Genomic DNA, 13570 nt, shown 5'->3' on the forward strand with positions numbered 1-13570 from the left:
GAGGTTAAAAAAAGATTAAAAAGGTAATTTGAAGACTCAATCTTGTTACAGAACATCAACAACAACAATCTAACTGTGATGGTTTTCTTCTGGCACAGAAAGTATTTCACAGGGAGCAGCTTGCTGCTGTTTCCATGTGTCGGAAGGACGGTGGAGGATCCTCTGTTTTCATAGCTAGGTCCTCAGTTCAGTTATTTATGAATAAAAATTAAAAGAGGAGGTAATCTGGCTAAACAGAAACTGCATTTTCCTCCTGTGTTTATGTCACTCAGGAGTGGATGGAATAACCTTGGGCGATGCTGTCTCTTAGCAGGTAAGTTAAATTTCAGGTTTCAGTGATAATTCTCTCTTTCCACTCCAAGCTCATTATCTTGTTTCTGATGGCTCCTCAGCATCCCAGGAAAGCATTAAAAGCTGTGTGTGCTCAGCACATCTCAGAAAGAAGAGATTAATTACCTCTAAAACATACTTGCTGTTAACATTTCCTAAGAGCCAATAAAAAAAGTGACTTATCTCTGTCGGCATCACCTTCCTCCCAGCTCCGTGGCTGTGATTGCTCCAGTGGTGAGAGTAAAACTCTGTTTCTTCTGGTGAAGTGGCACATTTTCCATTTTGTCCATTTAAGTGTGTGCTCAGCAATATCACAGTGGTTGTTTTGGTGCATGCTGTTAGCTGCTGCCTCATTTGAGTGACACATTTTCAGCATGGTGAGCGCAGGATCCCTTTCCTCCCTTCGTGCCACCAGATTTGCACAGCTGTTTGTAGAGAGAAGCTTGTGTTAGCTGATCTCTCAGGCTTCTCCTCTCCAGATCAAACAGCCCCAAGTCTCTCAGCCTTTCCTCATCAGACAGATGTTCCAGGCCCTTAATCATCCTTGTAGCCCCCATTTGACACTCTCTAGTATATCCCTGTCCCTCCTGAACTGGGGAGCCCAGAAGTAGACATAATACTCTGTACCTCCGTCAGTGTATGATAAGGTGTGCAGACATTAGCCTCTCAAGCACTGTCTCTGTGTGCGCACCTTTGGCTAGATCTGCTAGGTACAGTAGAGCCATACCTAGTTTAGGGCCCTGTTGCACTGGTCTCTACAGATGGACAATAGCAGGTGTCTGCACCCCAGGACTTAAACTAAGACTAAACTGCAGGGAAAGTAAAATGTAGGACATCAAACACATGTAAATGCCCAAGCAAACTGCACCCAGTGACTTTTGCCAGCCTGTGCTCAGACTGCCAATGCAAGGTGTGCAGACCACCCTCTGTGGCACTGGTGGAAATGTAGCAGGCAGAAGTGACACTGACATTTCCCCTGGTTTAAAGGTCCAGTGCATTTCCATGAACTTGGATATTTGCTGTAACTATTGATTAACCTCACACAGCACCAAGTGCAGGCAGTCTCTGCTGGGCCTGTGTCTCTCAGGCACTGGGAAGTACCTGCAGGATGGGCTCTCATGGACATGTGTGAGTTATATGCCCTCTTCCTGACAGCTAAGCACTGAGCTGCTCTATTTAACCCCCCACTGCCACAGTACAAGTGACATGATCCCAGCTGGCACCTTACAGGGGGTCACAGAATCATAGAAGGGTAGAGGTTGGAAGGGACCTCTGGAGATCATCCAGTCCAACCCCCCTGCCACAGCAGGGTCACCTAGGGCAGGTAACACAGGAATGCATCTAGGTGGATTGAAAGTCTGCAGAGAAGGAGACTCCACAACCTCTCTGGGCAACCTGTTTTAGTGCTCCATCACCCTCCCAGTGAAGAAGATTTTCCTCACATCAAGGTGGAATCTCTTGTGTCAGGGTCCTGACCTGGGACTTTTCCATGCCTGCAGCGGCCAGCAGCAGGCTGCTGACAGATCCTCCTCCAAACGCTGAACCCTGTGTGGCTTCTCCAGGCTATCTGTGAAAACCAAAAGACGTCTTTGGCTTTGCTCACTAACAAACCAGCACAAACCCCAACAATATCAATGCTCCTGTCTTACTCCCAGGCAGCTGAGGAGCTTCAAAGGGCAAGAATTAATGATAAGAGAGAGGGGAAAAAAATAGTGTGACTGATAGAGAAATCCAAGGAGAGAAGGGGAGCAATGGAAAAGACAGCATGGTCTGGAAAGCAGACTCTTGTTGGCAGAGGGACATGTCCCAGCAGAACAGGCTTAACTGCAGAGGAAAATGTGACTGGTGCTCACTGGGTACAAACTGCTTATTGTTCTGTCAAGCAATTAACGATCTCCTGAATTCTGCCTTTTGTTCAGCACTCCATTAAGGCAGCAGAAGACGATGAGATGAAGAACTTACAGGGACTCTTTTAGGCAATACCTTTAATAATCTTTGCTGCTAAACATCCTTAGCAGCACAAATAAAACATGCATTTTGTCCCAGCACTTTTTTTTTGCACAAACTATTATTAATCCACTTTAAAAGGAAAATACTCCAATACACAATTTGGGTGATCTAATACCTCTGTTAATCATTTGTGAGAGCACAAGTGTCCTTGCAGTTTAGAGTACAGAGTTGATTCTTTTGCTGTTTTCATGAATAACACAGTGTCAGGCTCTCATTAGCAATTTTTCATGGCTTTATCTGCACTTTTTTTCTGTCAGTATAAACAATGGCTTGAATACAAGTCAGCATTTACAGGGTTTCGTGTGTGCTGGAAAGATTGTTGTGTGCGACTGTAAGAGCGAAGCAGGTTGTTTATGCTTGATTTTTATGTGATGCTCCTAATGATGGTTTATGCTTCACACTGGAAATCAGAATGTGTATTTTATAGATATACATTTATAGATATAAACATTTCATATTTTTATCTATATTAATAGAAAGCCCACAAATAACTGTTTGGGTTTGAAACATTGGCTCAGTCGTGCCCACAGCTCGATTAATAACAGTGGGAGCATATGGAGGGAAATAGAAATTGGAGATGATGAAAATGCAGATCTTATTACAGAGTGCTTAGCTGCTTGCTACTCCATCCCAAATGAATCTGTAGCTTACTTTTGCCAGTAGCAGCAGGTTCCCATAGTAACTGTACATAACAAACTTGGGTTTTGCCACGCTGAGTTTTGTGTTTTCTACAGCTACATCACTGCGGCTTTGCGCTAACAAAAACTGCATCCACAAACGTACCCGTGCTCGTCTGCCCAGGAGGGATCCGTGAGCAGTGATCTTCCCATGGGAAGAAGGAAGCAACAAAGGTGGTGGCTGCAAGGAAAAATGAAAAGGAGGTTTTTGCTCTGTGGTTTTTAAGCTGGCCAAAAGATTGGATGGATGCCCAAAGACGTGACTGCAGGTTGTGAGTGGGAGAGAAACGACATGGGAGGCGTCAGGGTTTCCAGTGGACTGACCCTGCTGCCCTCTTCCTGATAACTAAACACTGAGCTGCTCGATTTAACCCCTCCCCAGCTGCAGATACACAGGGTTTAATCTTCTGCCTCAACTGCTCTCCCTCTGCCTTGCAGATCCAAGCCTGCAAATCCAAGCTGTGCTCACAACCACCTTGGTTGAGAATCCTCTGTACTTCTCCAGGGGAGCCAGCAGAGCAGCTGCAGGGCTCAGCAGGGTAATCACTTCATGCCACCCTCAAACTGCTACAAACGGCCTTTGCTTGGTTCCCAGCGCCTCACCTCCTGCCTTCCAGCTCAATCTAGCATGGGTTTTGTTGAAGCACGAATTCAGAGCCACCTTAAGGTGGCAGCACCAGACAGCCCTCACGGCTGGCACCCCGCAGCACAGCCCTGAGCCTGGCCGGGTGGTCGGCAACGCCAAAGACCATGGGCTGGAAGTGACTGCAGAGCCACCAGAGGAGCATACATGGCGAGGTCAGGGCTGTCAGAAGTAAAGGTGAGGTCCTCCACACCCAGCAGGACAGGGGGAATTTTGCACAACCAAATAACAGGCGAGTGGGGACCTGCAGTTTCTGCACAAGGTTGAGATGGTTCACCAGTCCGAGGAGTGCTCATGTGACGGAAAGTTGCTGCTGCCTGACATGCTCCAGGGTGTGTGTGGCCTGGGGTTTCAGTCCTGCTTCCCTCAAACAAGCTAGGCTTGACTGAAGGCAGGCTGAAGCCCTCTAATCTGCAGAGTATCAAGCTGAATGTCAGGTTTGCTAGAAAGCAGAACACTGAGCAGGAAACAAGTGGGGAGTTTCAACTAGAAAGAAGGTTCAATTAGCAGAAGTAAGGCTTTGAAGCCAGAAGCTCTGGTAACACTTCCAAAGGCTTCATGCCAGCAGTGGTTGGTGCTCCCCTTTGATGCTGGCTGTGGAGGAAGGGATCATGGCACAGTTCCCTGCAGGAACAGGGTCTACAATAACCACACTCTGCTGCTGCCACTCCCCGAGCTGCCCTGGACAGCCACACCAAAGCTCTGCAAGTGTGTTGGATGTGGGGTTTAAAACCACTGCTAAGTATTTTCAGAGATCCACACAGCCTGGCTGCTCTCACTTGTCACATCACCGTGAACTGCTGCACTTCCAAGCAGGATAGAGCCAGATTCTCCATGCACAGCAGCAGGGCAAGTGGCAAGTCACAAGCTGCAGCAAGGGGAATCGTGAATAGATACAAGGAGGAAATGCTGCTGCAGAATGGCTCAGCACAGGAACACTGCTCACTGAAAATGCTGAGTCTCCACCCTGTAGGTTTTCAAAACTTGACTGTCCAAAGCCTAGAAGAACCTGATATAGTTCAGTGGCTGTCAGTGAGCTACAAGGTTGGACCAGAGACCTTGCAAGGTTCCTTCCACTTTGTTCTGTACCAGGACTTCCAGATAGCTTTAAAATATGCATGTGGAGGACAGGTAAAAAGCTCACTTGTGTCCTTTCAGTAACAGTTGTGGTTGCTGGACCTGATCATGCCCAGAATTTAAATTCTTATTTACCTCTTGATTTAGAGCAGCTGTACCTTTGAGAACAGCAGTGATTTCTCCAGTTGTGGAAAAGAGAGAGCAAAGCTAAAGATGTCTGGAATAGATTTACTGATTCTACTGAAAAAAAAAAAAAAAAGAAAAAGAAAGAAAAAAGAGAGAGATGAAAAGGCAGAATTTCAGGGCTCTGACCTGCCCCAGTGAGGCCATGCAATAGGCCAAAAACCCATTGGAAGAGTGGCTGAAATGTACTGAAATGGCCACCAGGTTCCAGAGGAAGTAACCTGTGGGTGAGATTGGAGGTGCTGAGACTTTCAGTGCCATTTGATGAACAGAGACCAGCTACAGATGCTCTTGGTTGCACTTCACAGTGCGAGGGAGGGCTTGGAAATGTGAGGTCCTGCATCCCAAATCCTTTGGGCTGCAACTCCAAAGCACAACCTTGGAGTGACTCCTAGATGAATTGTGAAAAGCAGGATGGTTTACCTGCAAGCCAGACAGCTAATGTGCAATACACAGATTAGCTGAGGGCAATGTAAAAGAGGAGAAATGCAGTGACAGAATCCTCAAAAGACTCCTGCAATCAATGGAAAAGATCTTAGCCTGTTAACACCCATAAGGACCTCCCAGGTGCTTTTTGGATCATTGTAGTACAAGGCTTTTCAGAACCACAGAATGTTAGGGACTGGAACGGGCCTCAAAAGATCATCTAGTCCAACCCCAGGACTAGGGAGAGTGGTTTACTCTGGGAAATACCACAGCCCAGGCTGCACAGGCTGCAGTACAGATCAAGCTCAACCACCGGCTGCCAGTTGAGGCAGAAGAGAAAGCGAAGGGGAAATAGAGGACTTAGCTTTTCCTCTGGCCCCTGTCATGAGCTGCCACGTGGTGTGGCTGTTAGCAGCTTATGTTCTGGATGGACAGTGAGGAAGTTGTGGCCTGAAGGTACAAAGCTTGCTTACTGCAAGGGTGGGTTTTATTCTTTTGTGAATGCTGTTTGCATGTGCAGAGGCAAAAATCCCATTCTTTTGAGACTCTGATGTTTGCTTTAGCACCCCCTGAACTCATGACATACTTCAGCTGTGGGTTTATTGCTCCCACCCAATGTTATGCAAGCTGGTCAATGAACATCAACTTTTTCTTCAGCTGCTGAACCTTGTACTTCTAGTTCCAGCCATATCTATATGCACTTACAAATCAGGTAGATAAGTACAAGTATCCTTAAACCCCACAAATCAATATAGCCTTAATGCACCAGTGAAGAAAGAGGTAGGTCAGAAAGGCTGTGGAAGCAGACAGATAAAAAGGCTGTTCAGAAAAGCTCCAGACTGGTTCTATTGCATTGTGAAGGATAAGAAATTTCAACCACACCCTCACTGAACACTGGACTGCAGACTGGGAAGGGCTGTCTGAAAGCAGCTGAATAAAAAACTTCCAACTAAGTCAAATAAATGCTAAAACTACAGAGCAAGTCTCACTGCAGAAAGGGTAAAAGTTGCACAAACATCTTGTGTCTCCCTGTCTCAAGAAGCTCTTCTTAATTAGCTCAAACAAAACCCTAGAAAATGAACATGCCTTTGTGTTCCACAGCTCTTGTGGGTTGCTGCTGACTGGAGGTAGAAAAGCAGGATTAAGTATGTGTGCTTTGAAGAGGGACCAACTGACTCAGGTGAGCTGGCCAACAGTCCCTTTTTAAGCACAACAGAGGCTATCCTCTTTTTGGAACAACTGTTTGGATGCAAAGAAGTTGTTCCAGGTTGGAGAGCTGAGTTCAGGGCCTGTTGCTATGTAGTGTATGTAAAAAAGAAAAAGGGTACAGAATCAGTTTGGTATAGTACCTACCTAGACTGTTCTTCCAAAACTCACACACATCCAACTTCACAAAGAGGTCAACAGGAGCAGCCACCTCCACTAGTGAGGACTTCAGGGCTTCTAAGGGCCTTTCCAGGGGTCTTGGGTCTCTTCCTCTCATATCTAAGCATTCCCTAAAATGAGCCCCAAGAACAAACATTCCATGACTGCTACTCACCTGCTGTTTTTCTAGGGCACTTTCACATAATTAGGCTCTCCCTATTTTTGAGAGGAACTTTGGACCATAAAGCTGCAGTGCTGACCCTCAGCTCAGGGGTGAATCCACCGAGCGTGAGCGATGAGCAGGCTCAGGGTAATGGACCGCACTCCAAAGTGGGATTCATCCCAGCTACTGGCTGGCTAGGCTCACAAACTGATTCTGAGTCTCCTTCTACCAAGGATGCCCAGGACACCCAATATACTCAAGAGGACACAGGTAATTCCTGATGTAATCACACTATTATTAGGCATGACAACTTAGAAAGTTTGTATTACACTCAGCCCCAAAATACTCTCCCTGTGCCTGTGCTAGCTTAATTAAAACTGTTATCTTCCCTTACCTACCTTCTTCATTATGGTTCATATTGTGCATTAAACAGTTATAGTAACAGCTGTCACTTATTGTCCAGATCTTGACAAACTAACTTGAAAATTCCCACCAAAGATGCTTTTCTTTAGCTTGACACTAGCTGGGCTCCTTGAGCTAGGCTTACAATGTCGAGAGGTGCTGTGCCCTGAACTCTTGAACATTTCTGGGGTTTCAGTAGTGTTACACACCACCATTTGACCCAATTCAAAAGGGTCAAGAACACCTCAATCCCCACTCACACCTACGTGATACACAGATTAGTGAGGAAGGCCATCATCTTCTGCAGCTGGAGCTGGGACTGAGCAGTGTGCTCTGTGCTGCACAATCTCACTTATAAACTCCACAGCAGTCTATGCCTTGGATTTCCAAGCGTGGATTTCACGTGCAGTAAGAATCCATGATGAATACATCAATCAATCAGCAGCTCCTGGTGTGGAGACAGGCTTGCTGTACGTATCCCAGGGCCTCCACCAGTTCCTGCAGGAGGACTTCTTTCATCCCTGTCTCCAGCTGAACACTGCTCAGCTCGTGTCATTAAGACATCCTTTGCACGTTGAATCCATTGCATATCCTTTATAGAAAAATGTTGCTGAAGACAACCAAAGACAATGTTGACTCTCACTCAGGTTAGGTGTTGGAGCTTCCTTTTTGAGCAGCAGCTGTGCACTGTGGAAACGTTAACCCACCACGGACATTTCCCAGCAAACCGCTAGAACTGAGAGATCCTGCTGGGAGTCAGCATGGAGAAACACTTTGAAAATGAGCTGCCACATCCAAGCTCTCACCAGTTCGTTCCTCATCCAAACAGGTTAATTCCCAAGTGGCTGGCAGACTGCTCATTTCCTTCCTCACACACTCTCAGTGATCTGCTGCAGGTCATTTCTGCTCCACACATTCTGAAACAGAAAAGATGTTCAAATCCTTTGAGTTTGGGGTATCCAATAGCACCAGGCTGTCAACTGCTTCTGCAGGATGGAGCTGGTAAATACTTTGTACAATGACTTTCAGAATCCACTCAGGCACTTGGTATCTTCTGAGCCAAAAGAAACTTTTATTTCCAACCGGATTTTAGGATTGCTCTGGATTTCCAGCTTTGCCCAAGAAGCACATTGGGTTTAGATTCCACCTGGCTTGGGTTTAGAGCATTATGGTAGCTCTGGTTTCACTAAAGACTTGACCAATGAAGATGACCAACTTGCAAGACTATAGAGCAAGACACTGGTAGAGAGCACAGCTCTTACCTCCAACAGCAGCAGTGATGAAGAGTCAAGCAGCAGCTGAAAGGTCTTAAGCACTCTCCACTGAGAAGTATTTCTCATGGAGTCAAGAGTGGTACCCTTTATTTCTTTGGTTTACATGACTCCCACTGATTTCCAACCACAGTGCACCACCACAACTGCCATGAGCTCCCTCTGAGACCCCCTCCCAGCTACACCAAAATCCTTCTCCACCACCCTGAAGAGCCACAAGTACCAAATTCAGCAGTTTCACCACAGTCCTTTGCTGTAGGCAGTGCTACAAAGCTGATTCTTCACCAAGGTAAATCACTGCTTTTTTGTTTGTGTTTTTTTTTCTAGAACAGGTAGAATAGAACAGACACTAGGAAAAAAAAAAAACATTTTTATTCAGTTGAAAAGAAGTCATTTACTCAATCACATTAACTATGCTAAAAATGATTTTTTTTTGTTTTCTGACTACACCAGCAGTTAAATATTTTCAGCACCAATTCAGGACACATTAGTGACATTTATCACAACAGGTCTATTTCTTAATGTAGAAGGACATACTAACTTCAGTAGCTGCTACTGGGAAAGGAGTTAGCAGAAGACTGCCCTTTCTTTCCAAATATTTCTCAGTGAGAGTAGCAACTCCTAGAAATAAATAACTGCCAAATTATCTCCCAAATCTTTAAATTGATCTTTTAAAAATAGAGTTAAAATAGATATCTTAATATGAGCTATCATAGATTTCATTTCTTATGTGCTGAATACTCCAAAATGCAAGTAGCTGAGCAAGCATCCAGTACATAACTTTGTAAAATAGTTCTTCCCTCCCCACAATACCAACCCCCTTTTATTTTATCCAAGTCATGCTGGTTAGATCCCTATCTCTAGTGACTTCCCAGTAAACACCACACTGTTTGATAGCACTAGGATAGGCTACTATCCTGTGAGCAAAACCAGTCAGCGACCTGGTGAAAGGCCACCAACTCACACGAACAGAAAACCTCATTCGGTCCTTGGCTCGTCATCTCTGAACAGCAAACAAATCCTAAGCTTTCGCTTTCAAAACCTTTTAAGGTCTTCCTCTTGCTGGGCCAGTTCAGAAGGTCATCACTGAAGGCAGAACTGATGAAGGCAAAGAAATGAAAAAGCAGCAGATACTACTGTCTCTCTGTCCTTTTAAAACAAATCAAGTTCGCACACAAAAAAAAAAGGAGACAAGGTTAAAATGAAGTTTATTAGGGTTTGGTTGTTGGTTGTTGTTTTTTTTTTTTTGGTTTTTTAAGCTTTTTTTATATAAAACTGTTTTGTGAAACAGCTATTTTATTCCCATGGCAGAGTGACCCCTGAAAGATGCACTAACCCCTTTCTTAAGGCCTTAAGAAAAAAAAACAAAACAAAACCCAACCAGCGATTTCATTTGTTGTTGCTGTTGTGGTTCCTTCAACCCAAATGTTTCAAGTTACATAATTTACAACAAAACAAAACAAAAACCTCAACCAAAACAGAAACCTCAAACAAAACAACAAAAGGGGGGGAAAAAAAAATCAAACCAAACCAAAACCCACCCCAAATAACCATATAGTGTAGGCTGTTATGCTGACATTCCCTCTTCCTTCTTTAGGAAAAGCAAAACATGAAATAGAGAAAGGGCTAAGCGGGTTTTTTTCCTGATTCGTTTGAAGATACATTGACTCTACCAACATTCAGACTTCCTTTCCGGTTCCCCAGTCTGGCAGGTAAATCATTACCTTCCCCTCACCTGCCTTCAAAACTGAAAGCAGCTCCTTGGAATGATTTGGGGATGCAGGCTGTGGCCACAAAAGGCAGATGCTCCTTTCCTCTGTGCGGTACGGATGTTCCCACACAAGTAAGGTGGATGGGACCTAGGCAAGCAGCAGCTACCTCTTACTGTGTGAGTCTCAAGATGGTTTTCAAGCTTCCACTATTGATATAGTGTGTTTCTTAGAAATGGTACCATCCCTACCCTGCTTACACAAGGACTGACACCCCATCACTTGCAATTATCTGAAAGCCTTCCTTCCACGCTCTACAAAAATCACGATGATTCGATTTGCCTTTTAAAATGGAGCTTCCTCGATTGGATATTCTGAGAAAGAAAGCAAGAGGAAGGGAGACAAGCCCTGTTTGCTGTCCTCCCCGTTCTGTTGTTCTTTCCCACAATATGTTAGGCTTCCTGAGCCTTGCTTTTGTTTTTGGATTTGAGATTTACTTCAGCTACAGTTTCCTTTGTTAATTTACCTGGGGTTTCGGACTGTTACTCAAAAGCATCAAAAGGGATATAGCGCACCTTTCATTTAAAACAAAGTCTTTCAAGACTAAAAAATAGATCTTTATATATATATATATTTATCCCTCCCTCTTTAATTCCCCCCACTTGTTTCCTTTTTTCCCCCTCCCCTTCCCACTGTCACTATGGAGATTGTGTCCATGGAAACAGCTGGTTCAGACTCCTTGGTCAGATTCTGTGATGTCATCAGTCTTGAGTGTGATGTAAGAATTTATGAAGGAAGTGCTGGCATTGGCAGGCACGTCGAGAGGGGGCATGGCTGCACAGTGGGAGAGATTCCATTCAGTCACGAATGTCCACCGCTTTTTATCTCAACAGCCTAACCTGAAAAACAAAGCGAAGCCAACAGTAATATTGGGATGGTTCCTTCCCTCCCTCTGCCAACGCTCCCCCCAGGCTTGGGAACAACCCACTCAGCAGCCTACCACAGCAGCAACACCAAGAGCTCTGGAGTCGTGAGAACTGGAAACGGATGGAAGCACAACAACGAGTAGTTCACACAAGCAAATCCATGTGGTAAAAAACCTTCCTTTAACAACCAGCAGAAAATTTACCAAGCCCACCTCACATTCACCCCTCATCCTGACTAAGAAAACTGGATACTGGGGCCAAGCATGCTCACATGCGATGACAGCTTCTGGGATGCCACACTGCTGTCCCTCAGGGATTGGTCCCAAGTGCCCCAGATCACCAACCTACCATCTGACAGTAGCTTTCAGTAAGTATGTAGCAGGTAGTGAGGGTGGTACAAAAATTACAGGAGTCAAGCTGTAGGAAACAGATCTAGGAGCTGGCTGGACTTCACAAGCTGAAGTCAGACTGCACTAAGCTAATGTGAGGGTGGGTAGCATTACTTTCTTTTGCTTTTTCATTCTAATTGCCAGTTCATTCAAGGACTAAGTTTGTGATATCTTTCAAGACAAATGTGGAAATGTCCAGGTGCATGGCATGTTTGTTATCCCTGTCCAGAAATTCACTGAGGCAAGAAAATGAACTGGAGGAGTTTGCTAAGCTGGTGGAGCTCAGTTCAAAAGAGAAACTGCAGGCAAAATTAAAATGTCATTTCTCTAAGACACAGGCCTTGATCTGCACAGCTGAGAAAGCAAAGCTTCAGATAGATTCCTTCCTTCCCTTCTCCCATAGCACAAGTGAACCCAGAAGCAACTTGTTTATTTAGTAAGGTTACTTACTTTGATATAACTTCAGAGAAATCCTTCCCTCCCCACCAGCTAGTAGGGAAAGGACAAAACCTCACAACATAAGCAACGCGTATGGGAAGGGGTTACCAGCATTAGAGGTGTGCCTGGGAATGAAGTAACACCCATGTTCATTCAGAGCTGGCAATTAAGCTCCAGGAGCCCTCACCAAGTGTGATACAGAAGTCAATGCTGTTCTGATTATCAGCACACCAATTAGATTACATCCCAGCAAGCCTACCTCTTGGCTGCAAATATCCCCTTGTAGAGGGGAGCCAGGCTAAGAGCGCAGAAAGAATTGAGTGAGTAGGTATGAAAAACAGACGGGAAAGCCACAGAGGTACAGCCACAGAGGAAAGGAAGGAGGTTCCTAGAGAGTTCAGGCAGCTGACCTTTGTGGTATTCACTGCTGTGCAACTGTGAGCCCTCGCTGAAGGAGTGTCAAGGCTGTGTTGCTGTTTCTGGCTCCTGTACAACTGCAGCTTGCCCATGTTGGAATCTGTCCAGAGCATTAGGCACTGGCTCAGAGAAGAAACAGGCTCAGTGCACAGAGAGAGTCCTTCCCCATTCCTGGACAAGATCCAGAGCACCAGACTCACTCTCACAGTCACTCTCCAGATCTGGATTTGATCCAAATGTTCTAGAGGCAACTGGCTCAGGGAGAGAGAAGCAACAGAGACAGAATACACTGACTTGCCTGGATGATATCCAGCACGGAGGATTTCTCTTAACTTGCTGCGCCTAGGAGTGAACCGGGACTAGAACAGCCCAGTATAATCTAACAGCTGAGCACCCATCCCATCTTACACTAAGGCTAGCAGAAGGGCAGCTCCTCTGCTTATCAGGACTGCTACAGAATTGCACTAAACATCTTTAATTACCACAGTAATGCAGCAATATACTTTTAGGTTGGTTGAGGGGGTGTGTGTTTTTGTTAAGTAATTGCATCTTCTAGATTTGCATAGTTTTTACTTGAGGGTGGAAGGTCAGGTTGGAGAACTGATTTCTTAAGACATTTTCAGCATCAAAAGAGGGAAGCTAAATAGCACCTTCAGGTAAGAGAATTACTTAAGGCAAATGTGGATTTGGAAAGAAAACGATGCCTTAGCCATCTACAGCACACAGTGAACATGGTACAGATTCCACAGCCTGCCAGGATTTAAACCAACACATTCCTGTGATAGGTAAAAAAAGAAGAGAGTTCACACTAGAAAATAATGCAGGAAACAAAGTTGTGTAAAGGTCTTTGGGACACAGTCATTTTCACCAGCACCTTAAAGGAATGGCCCAAAAAATCATCACTAGGAAGACTTGTCTAGTATTAAACAGTGGCAACAGACACCTTGTCTGAGTGACTAGCATCCTGTTTTAACATTCTGAGTTGTATTGCCTATTACACATAAGACAAAAGCTTAAAATCCCAAATGACCTTTTCCATGGAAGGAAAAAGTTACTCAAACAATGAACTTTAAATGCTCTTTGCATGGTAACTGTTTTAACAACACCCCAAAGCCAAGAGTGAATGTCATTTAAAATGAAGATT

The 13570-nt window shown here is 44.9% G+C and overlaps 1 protein-coding gene across 6 annotated transcripts in view; it reads right to left on the reverse strand.

The window, feature by feature from the left end:
- Positions 1 to 8896: 8896 nt before the first annotated feature.
- TCF20 (transcription factor 20) overlaps positions 8897 to 13570 on the reverse strand; it is a 139583-nt gene continuing 134909 nt past the window's right edge. For all 6 annotated transcript variants that reach the window (XM_068142591.1, XM_068142595.1, XM_068142594.1 and 3 more), the window contains one exon: positions 8897 to 11155. Coding sequence is in view for 1 of the 6 variants with exons in the window: in XM_068142595.1 (XP_067998696.1) it covers positions 11138 to 11155 (18 nt within the window). In the remaining 5 variants the exon portion in view is untranslated. The remainder of the gene's footprint in view (positions 11156 to 13570) is intronic.

The sequence above is a fragment of the Melanerpes formicivorus genome, unplaced genomic scaffold (genome assembly GCF_026170545.1).
Source record: "Melanerpes formicivorus ecotype bairdi unplaced genomic scaffold, bMelFor1.0.p_v2 SCAF_8, whole genome shotgun sequence".
NCBI lineage: Eukaryota > Metazoa > Chordata > Aves > Piciformes > Picidae > Melanerpes > Melanerpes formicivorus.